The 23,312-nt window shown below is 49.0% G+C and overlaps 2 protein-coding genes, 1 non-coding gene and 1 pseudogene across 11 annotated transcripts in view; 3 read left to right on the plus strand and 1 right to left on the minus strand.

The window, feature by feature from the left end:
* LOC100593542 lies at positions 1–11,034 on the plus strand (annotated as a pseudogene).
* LOC115832542 lies at positions 1,371–1,477 on the plus strand. Its single transcript, XR_004028074.1, has one exon. It is a non-coding gene; the product is annotated as a U6 spliceosomal RNA (small nuclear RNA).
* Positions 10,389–23,312, plus strand: part of ZNF219 (zinc finger protein 219) — a 14,663-nt gene continuing 1,739 nt past the window's right edge. The window contains exons 1-3 of one of the 9 annotated variants that reach the window (XM_003260620.3): positions 10,389–10,582; positions 21,430–21,518; positions 21,814–23,227. In XM_003260620.3, the coding sequence (XP_003260668.1) occupies positions 21,513–21,518; positions 21,814–23,227 (1,420 nt within the window). In that variant the 5' untranslated portion in view covers positions 10,389–10,582; positions 21,430–21,512. Of the gene's footprint in view, positions 10,583–11,511; positions 11,989–16,089; positions 16,289–16,354; positions 16,788–20,568; positions 20,714–20,804; positions 21,519–21,799; positions 23,228–23,312 lie in introns of those variants that run through there. The other 8 variants (XM_030802498.1, XM_003260619.4, XM_030802496.1 and 5 more) reach the window with 8 other exon arrangements.
* On the minus strand, positions 11,369–16,162 carry TMEM253 (transmembrane protein 253). Its single transcript, XM_003260643.2, has 8 exons — positions 15,901–16,162; positions 13,897–14,004; positions 13,630–13,773; positions 13,106–13,216; positions 12,961–13,017; positions 12,577–12,687; positions 12,312–12,458; positions 11,369–11,952 (listed from the first exon to the last, which is right to left on the minus strand). The coding sequence occupies exons 3-8, from the start codon at positions 13,735–13,737 to the stop codon at positions 11,833–11,835; spliced, it is 654 nt and encodes a 217-aa protein (XP_003260691.1). The 5' UTR covers positions 13,738–13,773; positions 13,897–14,004; positions 15,901–16,162; the 3' UTR covers positions 11,369–11,832.

Raw genomic sequence — 23,312 nt, forward strand, 5'->3', positions numbered from 1 at the left:
ATGATGGTGGCCACAGAGGCCAAGGGAAGCTTCCCAAAGTGGGTGAGTACTGAGCAGAGGGAGTCCTGACGGACAGGTGTGGGCTAGGACTGGATACAACAGCCTAAATAAGGCATGGAAGTAAGAAATATATATGCTAAAGTAGAATTTTTGACTCAATTATTCTGACATCATATGACTTTGACTTCCCGCTAGTGGTTTCGTTTGTGGCAGGCCAGGTCTCACTAATGCAGGCCTCCATCACAACTGTTTCAGTACTGACTGATTGGTTTAGTTAAATATTATAAACTAAAAAAAGCCAGTGCCCTTATACAAAGGCTGGAATGTTTTGCCTAGGCCTTTCCCAGGCCTTAAAGCATGACAAAATAAAGGAATTCTTAACAGGACCCACGTAAGATTAAACAAGTTTAAATGGGGGTCTGAAGAAACTCCCCAGGCCTCCACAAACAAGTTTTTTGGATGTCTGAAAGAACTCCCCAAGCCTCGGTGATTTAGTAGGAGACAAGCTAAGGGTAATCACCCCAAGACCTGGACCCATTTAGTTAAGTAATCTAATTTACTGAGGCTTCAGAGGAAAGTCTTCAGGACTCAGACTTTAGTTATAGATTAAAAGAAGTAAATCACTTATGTGTTTAGACGAATGCGCACTTACACACAGACATATAGCTTAGAAGGTATGTAAGCTCTGGAAAACTCTATAATTTTGAGTCGGTCTGGTGATAATTTCCAGGCCTTCTCCCTGTAACTGGTTACAGAAATAAAACTCTCTTCCACTGGCTGGGCAGGGTGGCTCACGCCTGTAATCCCAGCACTTTGGGAGGCCTAAGTGGGTGGATCACCTGAGGTCAGGAGTTCAAGACGAGCCTGGCCAACATGGTGAAACCCTGTCTCTACTAAAAATACAAAAAAATTGGCCGGGTGTGATGGTGGGTGCCTGTAATCCTAGCTACGCAGGAGGCTGAGGCAGGAGAATTGCTTGAACCTGGGAGGCAGAGGTTGCAGTAAGCCAAGATCATGCCATTGCACTCCAGCTGGGTGACAGACTGAGACTCTATCTCAAAAAACAAACAAACAATTCTCTTCCTACCCAGTTCATCTGCATGTCATTATTAGGCCCGGAAAAATAGCAGCCCGACCCTCAGTTTAGCCCGGGAACAGTTTTTTTATTGACATCTCACTAATGTGTGCAACAAACAGCCCTGACCCTCACCCAGCCCATCACTGAGTCAGTGCTGTCATCATCATCATCCTTGGGATAATAAAAAAGAACACACACACACACACACACACACACACACAAAAGGAGAGGGAGAGAATGAAGCACAAGGATGAGATGGAGGAGTCTGCCATACATATTAATTAATAATTTAGTGCTTGCTTCAGTAGCACATATGCTAAGATTGAAACAGTACAGAGAAGATTAGCAGGGCCTGTGAGCAAGGATGACATGCAAATTCTTGAAGCATTTCATATTTTGTGCAGTACCAGAGATCATTTCACTAATTGCTGAGTAGCACTAAGGAAACAGTGTGAGTCAAAGCAAAATGGGTGGAACCCAATATTGAATTGTGATTTTCACTACACAAGAAAAAAAATTAGGCGGTGTTCACTGGTTGTGGCCTGAAAGAGTCCTACATCTGCAGTCAAAGCTGGAGGTGCATCCCTCACCTCAGGCTGTGACAAATACCCAAGCCATGTCCCAAGACCTGCAGTGGCCTCCAAGGCCCAATTCATGTTCAAAGAGCGAATTAGACAAAGACTCAAGAAACATCTGTTAAGAAGAAAAACAGTTTTTGATACAAACAGGAAAATCAGATAGCGTCCAGGCTTTTTTCAACTGAGAATGATAAGGACCTGGGCTGGAATCTGTAAGTTGCCTACCAAAGCTGTGTAACCTCAATAGAGGCCAGAGAGTGGTGATATTTGAGGACCAGTTCCAAGAAGAGACAAATATTTTGAAACTTAAGTCAGAAATGGCTGGTAAAGAAAATGTCAACAGACTCATGAGAAGCAAAAATAATACAATGGTGGTAAAAATTGTATTCCTTTAAAACCTTCTAATGAACTGACCAATTCAACTATAGTAATTGTCACACATAAATTTGAGGATAATAATCAAACTCTGAAGTTGTTACCAACTGAAGATGACCCCCAATGTCAACATATGACATTAATGTAAGACATTTCACCTTAACAATAATAGTAAACAGAAACAAATGATTGCAGAAAAACAAAAGCAAGAGGCTGACACGCCCAAGAAGTCTATGATGGAATCTTATTGAGGCCAAATTGTTCAGTCTAAGTTTAATTCATTTAGAAAACCTCTACAAGTCAAAGATGAGAGTTCTGCAGCAACAAAGAAATTTTCAATTACTATTCCTAAAGCCACAGAGCCTCAGCTTATAAACACCAGCAGGATAACAGTGAAAAGTAATAGAGTCTCAAATATAACTGCTACTGTTACCACACAATGGGTGAGTTGGTCGCTTGGCCAGTGACAGTCCAATGACCACAACCAAGGAAAATTTAACAAGGGGATTTCATTACTTGCAACAAGTAAGGAGAATACTGGGGATAATTCCCAAAGCACCTCCTCTCGGAACAAAGCTAAAAACAGGGCTTGTATTGGGCTACTTAGCTGAGTCATCGTATGTAGAGGTGGAGTAAAGTCATCAATCATGCTTCTTCATATATCACATATATAGAAAGTGGCAAAAAAACTCCTCCTTGGGTAGGACTTTTTGTATGGTAATGTGGGGAGTTTGTCAAATTCATCTCCAATTCAGAGGGCATCTCTGGATCGAATGGGTTTTGTTTTTCATCTTCCTGGAACTTTTTGAAACAACAAAAACTCAAGGTGCAACAGTGTGTACTTGTTCGCAGTGTGTGCAAGGACCCTGGGTTACACTAAATTTAACTTGGGATACACCAAATGTAGTGCTAAGTTTGTGTGATCTCTTATTAGAAGTCATCCAACAATACCCAGGACACTGCGAAAGAAGGCATCAGTAGAATCTCAGCCTTATTTACAATCAGGAAAAGGTCTCATAAAAAAGAATTATTACAATCAAAAACAGTTTTATCTAGGGTCAAAACCAGTTCTTCTCAGGACATAGAAAAGAAATAAGGCACAATCAAGAAGCATGGCATCTGATCTATTGGACAAGTGGTTGCCAAAATAAAGAAAGTTTTAAAAAGAAAAAAAAAAAAAAGGAGCATAGCATGTGAAATCGTCGCCAGGCCTGCTTCTCTTATTGTCTGCTTCTCTTATTTTTTAAGCCAGCCACGGTGGCTCACACCTATAATCCAAGCACTTTGGGAGGCCGAGGTGGGTGGATCACCTGAGGCCAGGAGTTCGGGACCAGCTTGGCCAACATGATGAAACCCCGTCTCTACTAAAAATACAAAAATTAGCTGGGCATGGTGTCAGGAGCCTGAAATCCCAGCTACTTGGGAAGCTGAGGCAGGAGAGTCGCTTGAACCTGGGAGGCGGAAGTTGCAGTGAACTGAGATTGCGCTGTTGCACTCTAGACTGGGCAACAAGAGTGAAACTCCATCTCAAACAACAACAACAACAACAACAATTTTTTTACAGACAGGGTCTCATTATGTCGGCCAGGCTGGTCTTGAACTCCTGGTCTCAAGGGATCCTCCTACCTCAGCCTCCCAAAGTCCTGGGATTACAGGTGTGAGCCACCGCCCCCACTCGTGCTTCATCTTCTAATGCCAAACTGATAGAAAAATCAAAACCTATTGACCAGTGAAGACATACTATAGCAAAACCAACTGCTGATGGTAGATCAACTCAATCCAAGGAAAACTAGGAAGAGAGAAAAGCTCATCTGAATGAGTGGAAAGCTGGCAAAGAAAGAGTGCTGAAAAGGCCTCCTAACTGAATAGTTACCTAGTGTGAGCCTTAAGAACAAAATGAAAAACCAGTTGGGTCCTTTTGGACTACCATGGCAGAAGATGAACAAAAATTATTTACAGAAAAGGTAAGCAACACATTTTCTGAATGCCTAAACCTAATGAAGGATGCCCAGAAGAAGAAATACTGGTCACACTGAACAATCTGATTAAAAATATTCCAGATGCCAAAAATCTTGTAAAATATTGAATATGTCTTGTACATACTGAACCAACCCCAAGTCCTATTGAAAGTATTCTTGCAATCTGTAAGAAGGCCATTCTGGCAGGGGCTCAACCTATTGAAGAGATGCGACACACAATTGTAGATATTCTACCAATAAAGAGTTAAGAAAATGTCAATTTTGGAGAAAATATTGAGGAGGCTTGTGCAACCAAGGAACAAGTCCAAGAAGTCAACACTGAAGATACAACTGTTAATCTAGAGTCAGGAAAACCAGAAATGGGGAATAGACGTCATATTTTTTTGTATGCTTCCACAAGCACTGAAGAGAACAGACATCATGGAAATGTGCTATTTCAATATTCTGAAAAATAGCAAGATGACAAAACAAAAGATCCAACCAATGATGTTAAAATCCCCAATACAGAAACTAGGGCAAGTTGCTTAATTAAATATAATGTATTTACTATGCCATACTTGCAAAGTGTAAAAAAGAAGGTGCAATTTGATTAAACAAATTATACATCTAAAGAGCTGAAGTTTTAAATACCAGTGAGATGTTCTCAATGTCAACATAAAACTTTAAAATTGCCAGGTATGTTAAAAGAGCATTATCCTTGCGTGTCTTCATTGGAAGAGTTAACAGAGTTGGGAAGTGATACTGATCCCTTTGTATGCTGTCCTAATGCAGCACTATGCTGAATGTACTCTGAGACTGAAATAACAGATGAAATAGAGAGCTCTGGTAAGGAAAAAAAAGTATCAATGCTACCTCCCTCAAACTGCTATCACCAAATCATGAAGTGCAAGACGGGGACATGGGAGATGATGCCGAAGAGTGGGAAGGAGCCAAATCACAGAGGTCCACGCACCATTTTAAAATGCTTGGACTTAAGCTTGTGGGCAATGGGGAGGACCGAAAAGCTTTTAAGCAGGGAAGCAACATGATTTAACTGCCAAGGAGATAAGAGGAAATGCTCAAACCTGTCTCTCTGAGCTGGGGGTTGGGTTGGATTTTATAAGCATAGGGTAATGAGGTGTGATCTGATTGCATTTTGCAATGACATGATGCCAGGAGGCATGATATGACTGGATCCTGCAATGGGGTGATGCCAGAGCTCATCTGATTGGATTCTGGATCCCGCTATGCGGTGAGTGCTTCTCAATTCAGTCCTCCCCACCCTTCTTGGTCTGAGCACTCAGGTTTCCCCCGTGGTAGAACATGTGTTCATCTGGGCATGCTCAGGTTACATGACTTTCAACCTGGGGTCCATGGCAACCGAGAAATAACTTACAACTTTGCTACATAAAAGTTGAACCAGATTGGCCTGATGTGGTTACAATGATACAACACAGAAAATTCAGAAAAATGGGGTAGGGGGCAAAAGCTAGGGCAAGAATTCAGATTTTGGATGTGCTGTTTGGTTATGGTAGATCTTCGTAGGTCTTTTTAAATACAAAGATCTTGAGAAATTAGACATTAAGTTCTTAAAACCTTTCTTATCATATCCTTCTAAGGCATTGTTTTTCAAAGAAAGAAGTAATTTTGCTTCCCAGGAGACATCTGGCAATGTGTAGAGATATTTTTGGTTGTCACAACTGGAGGGAGGGGTGCTACCGACATCAAGTAGGTAGGGCCCAGGGTTGCTGCTTAGCATTCTACAATGCACCAGTCTTCCATAAAAAAGAATTATCTGGTCCAAATATCAATAGTGCCAAGATGGATACATTCGGTTCTAGGGACTAGAGGAATACCAGCATCTTACTTTACAATTTTGTCCAGGGCCAGACATTGGAGAGTATGAATGGGTCAATTAAAAAACATCACCACCGCTGAAAAGCCAATGTAATCTGAGTGTTGGCAGAGAAATTAAAAGTTATCTAATTCAACCACTCAGCTGATATTTGAATATTTGCTTCAATAACCTGTCATTGCATGAGAAAGTTTATTGCACAAAACAGCTCTAACATATCCACAGGCTGAGAGCCCAACTTGAAAGCATTTCATCTTTTGAAAGGTGTTCAGTTTCTATTTTTCAGTCTAAAATTGGCCTCTATACTGGACCCAGTTTCACTTCTTAGTTATGCAAAGAACAATTTCTTTTCATCATAATTATCTTTGAGGCTTATAAAAGCATAAATTCTCTTTCTTCTGTGCTATGACTTTAGCTTTACATAAAGAATAAGAGTGGGCTGGGCGCGGTGGTTCATGCCTGTAATTCCAGCACTTTGGGAGGCTTGGTTGGGTGGATTGCTTGAGCTCAGGAGTTGGAGACCAGCCTGGGCAACATGGTGAAACCTCTTCTCTACAAAAAATACAAAAATTAGACAGATGTAGTGGCACACATCTGTAGTCCCAGCTACTTGGGAGGCTGAAGTGGGAAGATGGCTTGAGCCCAGGATGCGGAGGTTATGAGCCAAGGTCGCACTACTGCACTCCAGCCTGAGGCAACAGAGCCAGACCCTGTCTCCAAAAAAAAAGGAATAAGAGCGAGCACATAGCATTTTCTTTCTATATAAAGAGAGCACATAACGAGGCAAAGCAAATAAAATTATATTTTCGTAGTTTGGACTCGGGTAAAAACAAGAAAACTTTATAATGGCAAGGGGAAGCTGTCAAGAATCAACAAAGAAAATTCATTAACTCTGGACAGAAATTAGGAAAAGCTTCTGATAAGAAAAATAAACCAAAGATTCAGATGCTAAGTGGCACCAAGAAAAATAGGCAACACAAAATATAAATGAAATAAGTCAGCAAAAAGAAAAATAGGCAAACAAGGAAAAACATAAAAGAAACAGAAGATGATAGTAAATGGCATCTGAATTTTAAGGAGAAGCCAGCCTACTAGCAATTTACCTGTAAGTATGGCTGTCTCTGGCCTGAGGCCCTAGGAAATTATATGAGCAGGCCTTTCCTTCTGAATTATTATAAAGGGGACATCAGGTTAAAGCAAACACCAAAAGCAGTCTTCTTCTTCTTCCACCTCCTCCTCCTTTCCTTTCTCCTTCCCCTCCTCCTCTCTTCCTCCTCATTTTTTTTGAGAAGGCTGGGATTAGGGGTTATGGGAGCTGGGTGGAGTCAGGAGAGGCGGCTAACAACTAGGGGAAAGTTGTACGAATTTGTGTTAGCAATGGGAAGATTTTAACTATATAGGTATATATATAGTTATATATATGTGTGTGTGTGTGTACATATATATGTACACATACATGTTATCACAATGAAAAAAATAGCAACTAAAAACATTTTCCTGCCTTCCCTCCTGTGCTCACTGCTTAGTCACCAGCAGCAGCAGCCCAGGTCAGGGCAGTCTCTCACATTCCCAGTTCCCTGCAGATGGACCTCTGATCACTGTAGTACATAGATCTTGTCATATTTATAGGAAACACAGTGACTCAGCGACAACACCACTGCCACTGTCCCGCCAGTCCATCAATCAAATGTCAAATTTGAGGCAGCACTGGCTGGGCCCGCCAGGATGAAGGGTGTGGACACAGAGCCACACACCCTTCTGTTTTCTTGTCTAGACCCATTTTGTGTGGGCCTAGAATCCAGAAACCTGATGGGAGACTCTTCATTTCTTACTGAAATTAAGAGCATCCCAGTCCCAGGTGGCAAGGGGCAAGAGACTGCATTCTTCAGGCCAAGCAGGCGCGGTCAGCTTCAATTACCCCTGGGTAGTTGGGTTCACTGAATGTGGTGGCTCCTGGCCAGGACTGCATAACAGACACAGAGGCCCAACAGTTTGCAGAAGACCAGGAGGGGCCCTCTGCCTCCTGCCTCATTGTGAGGCTCAGGTTTCCAGCCAGGCAGAGTGTGCTGCTGCCCTCAGGGGCCCATTGCAGAGGAGGAACTTGGGGAGCGCCCCACACCATGGAGAGGAGAGTCTTTCCCCAACTAAGCCACTGCCAAACGCCATTACCTTAGGAAAGGCGCTTTGTGAGACCTCAACCTGGGCAGCCAAGAGGCCACGAGATGGCAGCAGAGGACACAGCCCTGGACACGAAACCTGAGCCATCTTGCCAAAAGGCAGATTCAGAAACGGAAAAGAGTTCATTTGTGAAATACTGTCAGTTGTCTATAATCACGTATTAAAAGCCAGAATAAACGACAGAATTTCACAGAAATGAGGGTAAAATGTATTCACATGGAGAATTTCCCGACCACCAATGTGCCACAGCTGCATATGAAGCCACATATCATGAACTGGATTTCTTTAATGTTTAAAAGGATAGGGGTCACGGCCTTTAAAAACTGACGTCAGCAGAAACCTTGTCAGTTTCTTCTTTCAGTGAAGTTCCTATTCAAGTAAAATGAGTGGCCTCCACAGAGGCTGCCAAACTGATGAAGAAAGAGGCAGATACAGTGGTTGCTGGGAATCACTGCAGCAAAGCAGAACGCTGTCATGGAGCAGCCCGGGACTGTGGCAATAGGCAGTGTGGAGGGGGAATAATAAGGAACACAGGACAAGTCTCAAATAGTCTTTGCTTGCAGCTGGCAGAGGATAATGCACAGGAAAGCGGCATTAGCAGCACTGGAACTAAATACCAAATCTGACTTCTCATCTACTGCGCCTTCCATTGTTACATATTCCCACCTCCCCCACTCCTCAGTTGTGACTAACAAATATGTCTCCAGACCTTGCAAAATATCCTCTGGGGAACAAAATGACCTTTCTCTGAGAACCAATGCCCTAGAGGGATATGATGAAAAAGGTTTTATCAGAAAGGTTTTAGGAATTTAATATTTAAGTCTCTTGGACTTTCCAAGGTCTACATGAACTGTAACATATATTCAAAACCTAAATTCCTACTATGTTTATCTAATGCAGACTGATGATTGAAGAACTATAGCTGAACTGGCTCTTGAGTTTTAAGAAATTATCATTTAAACTACTTCTTACCTCTACAAGCAATTTATTTTCAACCCCTGAAGTGGTTTATAGTTTTAAAGTACTTTTCCTTGTGTGATTTTATTTTAGCCTTGATACTCCAGTAAGGTAGAGAGAATAAATATTACCATAACCTCCAAGTGCATAAAATGTAGTTCAGAGAGGTTTGACTTGCCCAAGCAACAGAATTAGAATCTAGGTTTCCTGAGTCCCACTCCTATTATTTTTTTGAGGAAAAATTTCTAGTAAGAACTTAGGGGTTCATGAAATCAAACCAAGGAAGTAAGTATGGGCATAACTGCTGGAACAGATAAATTTCAACTGCTAAGCTGTTCAAAAATCACCACAAATTATTAATTCCATTTCTTTTTTTTCTTTTTGAGACAGAGTCTCGCTTTGTCTCCCAGGCTGGAGTGCAGTGGTGCGATCTTGGCTCACTGCAACCTCTGCCTCCTGGGTTCAAGCAATTCTCCTGTCTCGAACTCCCGAGTAGCTGGGATTACAGGCACCCACCACCATGCCGGCCTAATTTTTGTATTTTTAATAGAGACGGCCACCATGTTGGTCAAGCTGGTCTTGAACTCCTGACCTCAGGTGATCCACCCATCTTGGTCTCCCAAAGTGCTGGGATTACAGGCGTGAACCACCAAGCCCGGCCAACTATGTTTCTTTTAATGAAGTATTTCTGCTTCCCCTCTCCTTGCAGGCATTGCCCTTCTGGCCTTCCTTAAGTTGGGTGTGGCTATATGACTTGCTTTGGCCATTGAATGGGTGGAAGTGGCATGAATGTATCACTTCAGGGCAGCATTTAAGAGTCCATGAACAATTCTTCATGCTTACTTCACATTCTGAGGCGGGGGGCGGGGCGGGTAACCTTAACCTTCATAGGGACAGGGTAGGATCTCAAAATGGTGGCGCTCCATGAGCTTGGGAGGAAACATTTGCAATGAACAGAACTCTTTGCCAGCCTACTTTGGACACGTAGTATGAGAAATAAACCTTTGTGGTTTTAAGCCACTGTGGTTTTGGCATTTACCACAGCAGAGCCTAGCCTAATCTGACTGATAGAGGTTAATTTCCATGGTCATCAAGCTTCTCTGGAACTAGAATGCAATATCTAATCTGATCACATCACTAAAACCTGGAAAACAGAACAAATTGTTAATTTTCTTCCCTCAGCTTCCTCATCTACCACCACCTTCTGACTTTCAAGAAAATTATTCTTTTCTCGGCCCTGCACGCATGAGCTCTCCATTATTCTGGCAGTTAGACTGGGGGAGAGGAAGAAGTGCAGAAGGCCTAGATCTTTTCTCCATTCCAGAGCCTGATCCCGGAACTGTCCCCACCCACTAGTACTCACACTTAACCTTGTCATAGGAAGATTATTACCACTCTTCCAAGGTGTCACAAACAGAAAGGAGCTGCAGCGGGCACCACTGCAATGTCAAGGCAAGGCAGCCAGGCTGCGCTCTATCCTCACTGTTGCCTGACCCTGGCTAGGCCGGGAGAAGCAGCATTCTCTAGGGAAAGAAGCCTTCTCAAGTGGGAACAAAAATGAGTGTGAGGCGAACAGCCATCCCGGGCACTATGTGAATTTGGGGTGAGTTCTCTTGGTACTCCAGCTGTGGTCAATTTCTAGTTTCTTGAGGCCAGCAAGCTGCCCAGCTGCTGCTGCTATTGGGACTCCCAGTTCTCCTGGGCTTTTCCCAAGCCCAAGCGAGCCTGACATCTTTGCACACTTGCAAAGGTCGTAAACGGTGGGGTGCACGCAGCCAGAACTTCAGCAACCCGACCGCAGCCGAGATCAAAGGTCGGCGGGTCAGCCCAGAGGCCGAGCCTGCGCAGTCCAGCTCCCGCGTTGGAGATAAAGGGTGGCGGCGGGCGGGCTCGTTACACCGGCGTGCTCGCAAGAGGCGGGAAAGCGTTAAGGAGAGACGCAGGTCGCAGCGTCCCTCCCTCTGCCTGCCCTATCTACCCGCCTGCCCAGCGAGCCTGTCCATCTTCAGCGCCCAGGCCCTAGGGGAGGGGACGAGAAAGGCCCCGCGCTTCTGACTCATCATCTCCAACCCCTTTCTCGCGCGCGCTCCAAGTCTCAGGACTTCGGACCTGGGCCCTCCTGCGAGGGGGTGCGGCGACAGCATCTGGGAAGCCCCAGCTCTGCCAAGCGTCAGCCTCGAGCCCTCGCCAGTCTCTGAAGCTGCCAGCGCAGGGCTGGGGACCCAGATCCAGCTCTCTATTGCAGTGGCTGGGGGAGCGGCACGCCAGTGCAGGACGGCCCGCCCCGCTCCTCCCCGAACGCGGGTCCAGTGGTCGCGTCCGAGAAAGCGCTAGGCTAGGCCCCGACTTCCCCGCCTCGCGTCACTCAGCACTTCCAACAGCGCCCCTACCGCGGAGAGAAGGCTCTTTATTTCCTAGCCGGTCACGGGCTAGCGGGGCATCCTGGGACTTGTAGTCTCCGCTAGAGTAGAAAGGAGACGGATCGAAAGGGGAACTGGGGCACTCCTGAATTGGATTCAGGGAGTTGGCGTGTGCAGGGTCCGGGATTTGGAGTGGATGGGATTATGAAAGGTGGACAGAAAATAAAAGTGCGATGAGGCAGATGTGAAGCTTTATGGGGAGGTGACAGGAAGAGAGGATATAGATGGAAGGGAGAAAGCAGCTTTTCAGGGTGGTGAGGTAAGGATATAGTCTCGTCCAGGTGTATCTTCCCCTAACAGGGAAGGAACGAAAAAAGGGCCTGCCCTGAGTGAAAAGTGAAGGCACTCCCGGACTTCCTATTGGACTCCAAGGATCCCAGCAATCTTCTGAGTTTGGTGGGGTGGGATGCAGGAATGTCTGGAGAGCATTCTCTCAGGGTGGAAGGAGAGCAGCACGTCTCTGTTCCCGCTGTCCCGCTCTCTCATTTGCTCCTGTGCTGGCCACCGTGGGACCATTCTCCAAACCAGGAACCTCTTCCAACTCAGAGAAGCCCTGAAAACCAGAGACAGGTGTGAGCAAATTGTAGAGGTGAGAAAGGAGAAACCCCAGACAGAAACAACTGCTTCCTCCTGCCCAATTTTTTATCCTATTTCCCATAGTCCTGCCAATATTTAGGCAGCTTCCTAATGCTTTCCCACTCTTTTAACCTCAACTATTTGGATTCCCAATTCCCTCTTACCCACTGTTAGGGGAGAAATGTTCAAAGCCAGAGAAAGCCAATCAGTTTCATTCTAGGACCTCTTCTTTTCTCTCCTGCCCCATTGTTTTCCCTTAAGGGCCACTGACCAGGATAGCCAGTGGAAAAATTAGTTGGCAGCTAGCTATTCATGCTTTCTTCCCTGCCCCCATACCTCCTGCAGCTCTTGATAGTGCAGACTCTGGCTCCTGCAGCATCCTGGTTTCCTCTGGCTCAGCAAGAATAGGGCGTGCACCGAGACCAGCACTGCCCCTAGGGTGAAGGCCTCAGCACTGAGTTCCAGCACCAGCAAGCCAGCATACTGCAGGTAGACAGGGCTGAGAATGCAGGGACCCCCGCTCCTGTTTGCCCCTGCTCTTTTCCTTTGCCACCTCCTCTTGCCTCCTTATCCTCCCACCTTCTCCTTCATTCACCAGTACCTGGGAGGAGGCAGTTGGGGCAGGCCCCAAGGCTGTCTTCATCACCTCGACCACCACCACGATGAAACCCAAGATCAAGTTGAAGGTGTTGAATATCATCATGGCCCGCACCTGCCAGTGAGCCAGCTCAGCCCTGCCCAGCCCTTCCAACCTCAATCCCCACTTGCAGCCTAGCTGAAGACAAAACTCAGCTTCTGCTTCTCAGCCTCCAAACAGGGCCATAAGCCCTCTAACTTTTTTGCTTTCCTCCTCAGTCATTGAGGCCAGTCAGTGGTGACAGCTGAGAGAATGAGTCAACACTTAGCCACTTACTTCCTAGGCTGAGGGTTGTAGGTGTCTGTTTTAGGGAGTGGGAGGACAGTGCTGCATTCTCTTCCCTCTCACCTTCCAGAGGCGGGGTGCTCTGCGAAGCTCGAGAGTGACAGTCCCAGTGAGGAGACCCTGAATGGTGAGAAGGGCAAGTGTTGAGCTCTGGTCCCATTAGGAAGGGGCCCTGGGATCTTCCACCCTCCCTTGTGGTGGGTCTTACTGAGGCTCCAGGCCCAAGAGGCAGCGCTGTGGCCATGTGACAATCAGAGTTCAGGCAGGCGACTGAGACAGCAAGGGGCACCACAACCACTGCCAGCCATAGCTGGCTCACCTGGGGGTAAGGGCAGGGTAATTGGGGAGGAACTGTCAGGGATTCCCTCCCTTCTCATAACTCCTACCTCTTTAGAGATCAGGAAATGGGATTGAATGCAGGGTGGAGGAAAGCAGTCAACCCAGAGCAAGGAAGTGATCATTAAAAATTAAGTATCATTTAATTTTTTCTGCCTCATATTGTAGTTTAGTTACTTACCTGTATGTTTTCCCCCACAATATGGAAGCTACTTGGGAGATTAAGGGTCTTGCCTTGTTTATTTCTATGTTTTCCTCTACCCTCCTCCCATTCAGAACCTAGCCCAGTTTCTGGCACATGGTAGGTGCGCACTTAACATGGATGGATGGATGGATGGAATTGAATTGGGTAGAAGTGGACATGCTGAGACCTGGGATGGGGTAGCCTGGCCTCACCGCTAGCACCAAGAGGTGCCCACTCTGCCTGTGCCTCGCCCAGTGTTGTAGCTTTTCCAGACGAAGGCTGTGTCTCTCCTGCCCTTGCTCACCAGCTCTATCTTCCATGGCTCCTTTGCCCCCAAGAATTAGGTGCTTCCTAGGCTGGGAAATATGCATTGTAGGTTCTGTCTATTAGGAGACAGGACATACAACAACATATCTTTCAGCTACACCTCTGCCCACTCCCAATATCCAGGGATTTGAGGTCCAGGTCCTCACACCTACCTAGTCTGAAGCAGCTACTCCAAAGGGATGGGACCCAGCTGGGTCCTAGGTCTCCTAAGGGGCTTGATAGCTCAGAGCAGACGACAAACTTGTCCTGGCAGAGAAAGGCTGTCAGGGATGGGGTGTGGTGGGGCAAAGGTTTCTATGAAGGCCTAAGGATCTAGGGAGTGGCCCTGAGTAGATACCGGCCTCAGTTCACTCCACAAGATGTCTAGCCCGACCTCACTCTGTTCCCATTTCTCATTACCCCCATTTCTGCCCATCCTGGGTTCCTTTTCTGGTTTCACTTACCTCATCCCCATGGACACTATCACTCTGGACCTCAATTCCCCTTCATTTCCATAGGATCTTACTCCTTTCTTTGGCTTCCTCCTCAAATTATTTGTCCTTCCCTAGAGATCCTACTTTCTGTCTGGATTGGTCCCCTGTCATTACTACTTGCAGCTTTGCCCCCGACCAGGTAAGGTTGAATTCCAGTGGCTTTCTTGCCTCTCACTTTCTGGACAGTCTCCCTCCCCTTCTTTCTTGAAGGTTTTACTCTGAATTGAACACTGACTCAATGGATGGGTGTGGGGGGGGGGGCCTGTTTATGCTGGGGATTGTTTTTGATTCAATGATAACCTGCAACTGGATATATATATATATATATATATATATATATATATATATATATCATGGTCCTCAAATAGTGAATCTTGGGAAGGATGCTATTGCAACAATTAATATTTTTGAGAGAGAAGGTGCCTCATAGCTAGACAGACCTGGGCTGGAATCTTAGCTCTGCTGCTTCTCCATCTGTGTGATCTTGGATACATTATTATTATTATTATTATTATATTATTATTATTATTGAGACAGGGGCTCACTGTCACCCAGGCTGGAGTGCAGTGGCATGATCATGGCTCACTGTAGCCTACACTTTCTGGGCTCAAATGATCATCCTGCCTCAGCCTCCCAAGTAGCTAGGATCACAGGCACATGCCACCATGCCTGGCTAATTTTTAAATTTTTTTGTAGAGACAGGGTCGTCTCACAATGTTGCCTAAGCTGGTCTCAAACTCCTGGGCTCAAGCCATCCCCACTCCTTGGCCTTCCAAACTGCTGGGATTACAGGTGTGGGCCACTGTGTGTGTCCTGATAGATATTCGCACCTCAGTTTGTTCACTGATAAAAGGGGGCTAACAATATGACTGTGAAGAGTTGTTGATTCAGGGTGGGTGTTTAATAACTATTAGTGGTGCTGATGAGGTCACACTGATAAGTCTGATGCCCATACACTAAAGGTGTTATTCAGAAGGAAGCTGGGGACACATTTCTACAGTCAGAAGCACAACCAGCTGGGCCCAAATATACTCTATAGATCAAAACAAATCCCAGATCTAACTGGGTGCCCTTGGCAAGTTGCTTAATCTCTCTGTTCCCTTATCTATAAAAGGAAGTTAATAATGCCAGTCTCAAGGGGTTGCTTTCAGCATGGAAGAGAGCTTAGCCCAGTACCTGGCACACAAGTGCTCAATGTTAGTGGCTATGATCATCATCACTAATTATTATTTCTTGTTGTTGACGATAAGAGGAGACGGCGCCGGAAGACTCTAGAAGTTAGTACGAGGAGGGAGGCAGGGTCCTGGGAGGCAAGTGATCCTTTGTAAGCCACTACTGCCCCATCAGTGCTGTGCCAACATCGCCGGGTCATTGTATCTACTCTTTTCTTTCCCAGGGAGTGGGAGTCACGTTTTAAAAAGATCCAGAAAACTGTTGTGTGTCTACTCCTCCTCAATTCCCACGTGCATTGATTTTATTTGGTGGCGATGTGAGATGTTGGGCTTGCACTGAGGATCCCCGAGCCTGCAGGCCACTGGGGAAACAGACTTCCTGAAGCCTCATTTTTCTTACTTGTAAATGGGGACTAATTTAATTATAGAGGGTTATTGGAAAGATTATATACTATTAGGTAGGTGAACAGGCATTCAGTAAATATTGACTAAATCTGAGTATACTACTTACCAGTTTGTAGTCTACACTACAATCGCCTGGAAGGAAGGCACCACTTCTTTCTCATCCCTCACAGCGCTGAGCCCAGTGCCTGGCACTTAGTAAGCACTCGGTAAATATTTGTTGTATTGAAGAGCCATTAAAGTGACTTGAGGAATGGAAAATAGAATTCGAGAGGAAGGAGCAGGAATTGTTTATCAAGAACAGAAAGGACCGAAGAGTAACTTTAATAATGTTTCTTATACGGCCGACATTAACTATCTCTATAATCGCCCCTCCTCCTCCCCCAAAAGAGAGACAGAAATTGTAAGGGAGAGGCTTTGAGATAAAACCCCAGGAAGAACTTCCCGAGTCTGTGCATGTTGGGGCAGAAAGAGCGGCAGAGCCAACTCCTTCCCTGGTATGTCCGGGTTTAGGGAGGGAGGGGCAGTGCTGCTTGGAGGCTGGGGGAAGGACGAGATGACCTTTCAAAATCTCTTCCAGTCTCCTGTTGGAATCCTCTGTGCGCCCCACCCCCGCTCCCTCCCTTCCTCCCTCCCTCCGACAGCGCCCCCCGTCTCCAAACCGCCCGCACCCCGCCCCTGGCGGCCGCCTCTCGCGGCTCCCGGGGTCCCCAGCTCCCTGTCCCCGGAGCCAGAGCCCGGCTCCCGCGCGGCTCCCAGCCCCGCCGCGCCGCCCCCCGCATGCTAATGGCCGGGCCGCCTCCCGCCGCACACAATGCGGGCCAGGGCCGGGGGCGGGGGACCGGGGAGGGGGCGGGGGCCGGGCCGGGGGCGGGGGGGCCGGGGCCCGGCGCATCTCCCCCGGCCCCACGTAACGCTGACGCCCGCGCCGCCGGCCCGCCGCCCGCCGCCGCCGCCGCCGCCGCCGCCCGCTCCGCCGCCGCCCGCCCGGGGCTCGTGAGTAGCCGTTCCCCCCACTCCCGGGCCCCCCCGTCCGCCACCCGGCCCCCGCCCCCGGCCCCCTCCCCCCTCCCGGAGGGGGGGCCCGCTCAGCGCGCCCGGCTCGGAGCAGGTGCAGGGGGCGGGGGCGGGGGAGGGGCGCCGGCTCGGCCCCAAGCAAACTTCGCCCAGAGCTCCTGGGGGGGCGGGGTGGGGGTGGCGGCCTCGGAAGCCTGGAGAGCTGGGGGGCCCCAAAGGAGGGGGGGCCAGGTGGAAGAGCTAGGGGAGCAGACACCAAAGGGAAGGGCCAACGGGGGGGATGTGGCGGGGGAGGTGGCGGGTGTCTTTGTAGGGGCCCGAAGGCAGGGCGCGAGGGACCTGGGGGTGAGGGGCGGCAGAGCCGCGAGCCTGAGTGGATGTGCACCCCCCAACCCCCGGCCCAGGTAGGGCTGGTGGGGGAGGGGGAAGGAGCCCAAACTCTCTGGGAGCACGGGGTGGCGGGGGAGGGGAGAGAATGGGGGGTGCTTCCCTCTTTGCGTCCCAAACAAAGTGTCACAAAGAGCTCGGCCCGCGGCAGCAGCAGCGGAGGCGGCTGTAACTCAGCTTTTGTTCTCCTGGCCGGGGGTAGCTAAGCCTTGGCCTCCCTATCTCCCAACCCTGCCCCCCATCGTCCTTCTGGCTTATCTTCCTGGGGAGGGGTCTGGGGTGCTGCTGGAAAAACCTCTCGGGCAGGATTGCAGGTCCTACCCTACTTAGCAATCTATTTCTGGGAGGGGGATTTTCCCGGAGGCTTCCTTGATCACCCCTACCTCCCAGTCTGAGGACTGAGGCTCACGTGGGTACTAAGACTGACTTTTCTAGGGTCAGCTCCACTTAAAGGGACTTAGGGCTGGCTACATGCCCCTCTTTCCCAAACCCAGGTCCTCCAGAACTTTCAAAATCAAAATAGGGGTTGCATTAGGACATGCCTCTGGGTTAAGATTCCCCATGGTGGGATGGCAGCAGGTGAGCAGGTGTGCCTTCCTCTCGCCTCCTGCTGTACCTTTGAAGTCCATGGCTGAGGTTCCATGTCCCCAACTCAGGAGAGTGAGGACAGAGGGAAGGAGGCTTTACCAAGATCTCAGTCTAAAAAGGCTGGTGAACTGCAGAGTGGAGTGGGTTAGGAGGAGCTATCTGAGCAGTGAGGTTCAGAGGGCCATGGAGAGGAGACCATAAAAGTGAACTACTGGTGTGTCTGTGTGATCAAGGTAGTCTTGACTGTAGACCGCCCTAGAAGCTCCCTTTCCTTTTAACCCCATCTAGTGCAGTGGTAATCATAATTGTTAGCAGATTTGGGAGATGTAGGATTCTCAAGAGGGAAAACCGTCGTGTTAGAGGTGACCAGAGGCAGTTACAACTGGACCCCAGAAGTCCTGAACCCTTGCTCCTTACACTTTGACCCTAAAAACTTTTGAATCACAAGACTTGAGGGACAGTCTTTGTGGTCCATTTAGCAAATACTTCTATGTACCTGTCCTTGTTGTTTCTAAGTCTTTTCACCAACCATTCCATCCTTCTCTACTGAGTAAGGTTTAGTGGTCCACACCCACTTCCCTACCAGCTGCCCCAGCATGTAAGGATAAGTGGCCCATTGCTTTTGAAAGGTTTCTGATACCTATCCTTGGCCCCACATCCTTATAGAATCCAAATAAGGGCAAGATAACCCCTGATTCCCAGTGGGGGTGGAAAGTAGGTCAGTGTTGCTGTCTGGCCAAGTCTCGAGGATGTTGTTTAAGGCCTGACTATAGAAAACTCTGTGATTATTGTCCAGGGGCAATACATGCATGACCTCGGTTCCAAGGCAGTTCATAGTATCCCAGTCCCTGTCAGTTCTTTCCCCTACTGAGAAAAAATCATGGGATCAGGTGTCTGGAACCTGGTTTGATACGGAGATGATTCAGGAGATCTTGATTGGGCCTAAGAAGGTATCTCAGTGAGTTTTGTTGATTTTAGGCCACCTTCCGGGGAAACTTTCCCTGCTGGGGAATTCAGCTTCAGTTTGGGCCTTCTTGTATATCACTCTATTTCTGTTCTGGAAACTGCTATGTGCAAAGTGGTTTATTGTTGTTTTGTTTTGGGATAGGAAGCTTTGCCCTATTCTGACTCTTCTTGCCTCAGATATGAGGCCAGCTTCCTAAGAGATTTTGCTTGCTATCCCACAGACAGTTTTAGGGGCCCTAGAATCTTCTCAGAATGAGAGTATGTGCCCATAGGTTAGTCAGCTATGACCATGCAGTATTCCCAGCCCCCCCGCCCCACGCCTCCACCATCTGCTTCCTCTGAATATACCAGATTGGCTGTACACCAGGATGTTCCGGGAATCCCCAGGAGAGCAACAGAATGTGATGGACCCAAATATGATGCCTCAGTAACTCATTCCAGGATGTACAAACTGTAACTGTCAGGATGCTCCTTATAGCTAATTAAAATTCTTCTAGTTACATCTATTTTCTATTAGCTCTTTCTATTTTCAGTGACATCTAAAAGGCCAAAATAATCCCTCTGGTACCACTGGGTTTTTTTCTATGGTTTTCAGATAGGAACGAAAAAAAAATGCTCTAGCTTTTCTGTGTTGTATCTGTGATGCTAAAATGGCAAACAGCCCCTCTAGCACCTCATAGCTCTATCTATGGTACTGAGGTGGCCCAAGTGGCTTCTGTGGTAGCCCACTGCACTCTCCATGGTACTGAAGGATGACCATTTGTTTAAACATCTCTCTGGGGTCCAAAAGAGTCCTGTGACTTAGAATCACAAACTTTTTTCGAGCAGGAAGGGGCTAACAATATAAATTAGTCCAATCCCCTTATTTTACTGATGAGTAAACTGGGAGGTTAAGTGATTTAGTAAAGGTTGTAGGGTTATCAATGTTCAGACTAGGCCTACAATAGCCTTGTACCCTTCAGTCCTATTCTAATTCACCTTTTGTGACACTATTCAGTAAGCCTGGCTAGGCTTTTAGTCCCAGGAAAGGATCCAGAGGATGAGAGTGGGTGCCCTAATTTGAAGCTACAGAAATACACATATTAAGTGGTAGTGGAGGTCATCTAGTGACCCTTGGACAAGGACACTTTGTTAATTAATCATCTGCTAATAATAATCCTGTAGCCCAGATTCCACATGTAACAGGTACCTGCCCCTTCATGGAGTTTTACCACATCCACTAAATATCAAAAGTTAAAGAAGCCTTGGACCTCCAGAGCCTTTTCTCTCTGCTGACAGGCAGGTTGACTCCTGGCCCACTTCTTTTCTATTAAAGATCCTTAGGCAAAGTAATGCTTGCATCTTTTTCTTTCTCAGTAACCCATTTCAGTTTTGTGATGCCTATTGTAAGGAAGTTCTTTATATCTCAAATATCCTTTCTTAGGCAAAAAAAAAAAAAAAAAAAGGTTAGACCCACCATTCATTTAGCCTTGACCAGATACTATTCTATATGAGGCAGAAAGGTAGACTAGATGACTTCTGGTCATCCTCCCAGGTCTGTTTCCATGAATCTTGATTCTGGGGTTTCTTCTAAGTCCTCATGCTAAACTCCTCTGCAGCTTAGGATCAGCACCCCCCCACCCCCCACCAACCCCTATCCTCTTCCTCTCAATGATCTTCTCCTTCCCCAGCACTGGAGCTCTGCAAGTCCCAGGCCTAGGGAATTTTAGCCTGGAGAATTTTAACCCTTTCCTGCTCAGAGCATGTGCTGAGTCCCTATCTGTGCAGATGGCCCAGCCCCGCCCCCAGTCCCTCACTCCAGCCTCTTGAGCTCAGAGCCAGTGTAATCCTCCTCTTGTGTGAGGGAGCCTCTCCCCTGCAGAGAGGAGGAAAGCCTGCCTCGGAACAGCCCTGGACAAAGGGGCTCAGATGCCCCATCATACTGCAGGCTCCAAGGTTTGAAACAAGGGGATGAATCCTATACGGTATTTGCAGTTTTTAGCCCCTTCCCCAGGCTAGCTGTGCCCCTTAACTTCCACTCCTCCCCCAACTCTCTCTTCATTCCCTCTCCCTCTGGCTCCCTCCCCCTTCATGCCCCTCCCCCTCTGTCTGTCTTCAGACTCTGCTGCTGGGAGGTGTTTCTCTCCCATGCATGAATGAGTCTCTGTAATGAATGGAAATGAATGGATCAGGAATCCAGGCGGAGGGAGGGAGAATGAGGGGGGAAAGACAGAAAGACAGGGTAAGGGCAGAAGGAAGCACTGTGGAACCTGGAAGGATGTTTGGCTGGCTGCTCAGTTAGGGATCTCAGAGCAACTGGTCCCACTTGGATAACTGGGGAGCATGTTATGCCCACCTCATTTGCTCACCACACTGCATAGCCCAACCTACATGTGAGAGGGGCATATTGTGATGGTCTTCCCCACCGCCAGGGGGTGGGGTGGTAGGTGTGGTTGTTCTGGACCATGCATTTGAAATATAGAATTTAGGGAAGAAATCTGTATTATCTGGGAGGCTTGTAGGCTTGGCAAATCAAGAGGTACAGTTTTTGAGTACAGCAGCCCCTTCGTGCCTCAAGAAGCAAGTAGGGAGAACGGATTGGTTTTGGGAATACAGAATGCTGAGAGTCTGGGGGTAGGGAGTGACTTTACTGCTGAAAACTAGGGCTCATCTTTTCCTCCAAATCTGTCTCTTGCTTTAGCTCCACAGCACCTGTTGCCTTCATTAGCAGCTTTTCCTCCTCTTCCCTGCACTCCCCAGAACCAAAGAATGTGAAGGGGGTCCATGGAGGTGAGTGAAGCTCTGGCTTCAACCTACAAGTACCTACAACTGTATACTCCCTCTCCTGCCTACCTCTCTCTCTCTTTGACCTGCCATTATTAGAAGTTAACTCCTTGGCCCTGACATCTCGATTCCCATACACCTCCCCCCACCCCATCTTCCCGAGGTGAGTAGCACCCTGTGTTCCTAGTTCAGGCCCCAGCCCACCTTCCCTCGTGTTGTCCTTCTGGCCCTCGAGGCGACGCCCTTGCTTCCTTTACAGCTCTACCTTCACCCTTTGCTCTACGCAGATCTTTCTCCACAGGGCTCACGTCCCCGCGCCCCGAGCGGCCACTTAGCGCCGTCGCCGCCGGCTTTCGACGGCGAGCTGGATCTGCAGCGATACTCCAACGGGCCAGCCGTGAGCGCAGGGTCGCCCGGGATGGGAGCGGTGAGCTGGTCTGAGAGTCGTGCAGGCGAACGGCGCTTCCCCTGCCCTGTATGCGGGAAGCGCTTCCGCTTCAACTCTATCCTTGCTTTGCACCTGCGGGCGCACCCAGGCGCCCAGGCCTTCCAGTGCCCTCACTGCGGCCACCGCGCGGCGCAGCGGGCTCTGCTGCGCTCGCACCTGCGCACACACCAGCCCGAGCGCCCACGTAGTCCTGCTGCACGCCTGTTGCTGGAGTTGGAAGAGCGCGCGCTACTACGCGAGGCCCGACTGGGGAGATCCCGAAGCTCAGGGGGCATGCAGGCCACCCCTGCCACTGAGGGCTTGGCGCGGCCCCAGGCTCCTTCATCGTTCGCCTTCCGTTGCCCCTACTGCAAAGGCAAGTTTCGCACCTCGGCGGAGCGCGAACGCCACCTGCACATCCTGCACAGGCCCTGGAAGTGCGGCTTGTGCAGTTTCGGCTCCAGCCAGGAGGAGGAGCTGCTGCACCACAGCCTGACGGCCCACGGGGCTCCCGAGCGTCCCCTGGCGGCCACCGCTGCTGCGCCTCAGCCTCAGCCTCCACCCCAGCCCGAACCCAGATCAGTCCCCCAGCCGGAGCCGGAGCCGGAGCCCGAACGTGAGGCAACCCCGACCCCAGCTCCTGCCGCTCCCGAGGAGCCCCCAGCGCCTCCGGAGTTCCGCTGCCAAGTGTGCGGCCAGAGCTTTACACAGTCTTGGTTTCTAAAGGGCCACATGCGTAAGCACAAGGCCTCCTTCGATCATGCGTGTCCGGTGTGCGGCCGCTGCTTCAAGGAGCCCTGGTTCCTTAAGAACCACATGAAGGTGCACGCCAGCAAGCTGGGCCCACTGCGTGCCCCGGGGCCTGGCTCCGGGCCTGCCCGGGCTCCCCAGCCTCCTGACCTCGGCCTGCTGGCCTATGAGCCGTTGGGCCCAGCGCTCCTCTTGGCCCCGGCGCCCACCCCGGCCGAGCGCCGTGAGCCCCCGAGCCTCTTGGGCTACCTGAGCCTGCGAGCTGGCGAGGGCCGGCCCAACGGCGAGGGTGCTGAGCCCGGGCCCGGCCGCAGCTTCGGAGGCTTCCGCCCGCTGTCCTCTGCTCTCCCGGCCCGGGCTCGCCGGCACCGTGCGGAGGAGCCTGAGGAAGAAGAGGAGGTGGTGGAGGCCGAGGAGGAAACCTGGGCCCGGGGCAGGTCGCTGGGCCCTCTGGCTTCCCTGCACCCGCGCCCGGGTGAGGGACCGGGACACTCTGCCTCTGCTGCTGGGGCCCAGGCAAGATCGACCGCCACGCAGGGTATGTAGGTACCCTCGCTCTCCGGGTACGCCGCGTCCTCCTCTGACTCTTACGCCGCCACTCCCTCGTAGCTTCCTTGTTAAAA

This window comes from Nomascus leucogenys, chromosome 22a (assembly GCF_006542625.1).
Source record: "Nomascus leucogenys isolate Asia chromosome 22a, Asia_NLE_v1, whole genome shotgun sequence".
Lineage (NCBI taxonomy): Eukaryota > Metazoa > Chordata > Mammalia > Primates > Hylobatidae > Nomascus > Nomascus leucogenys.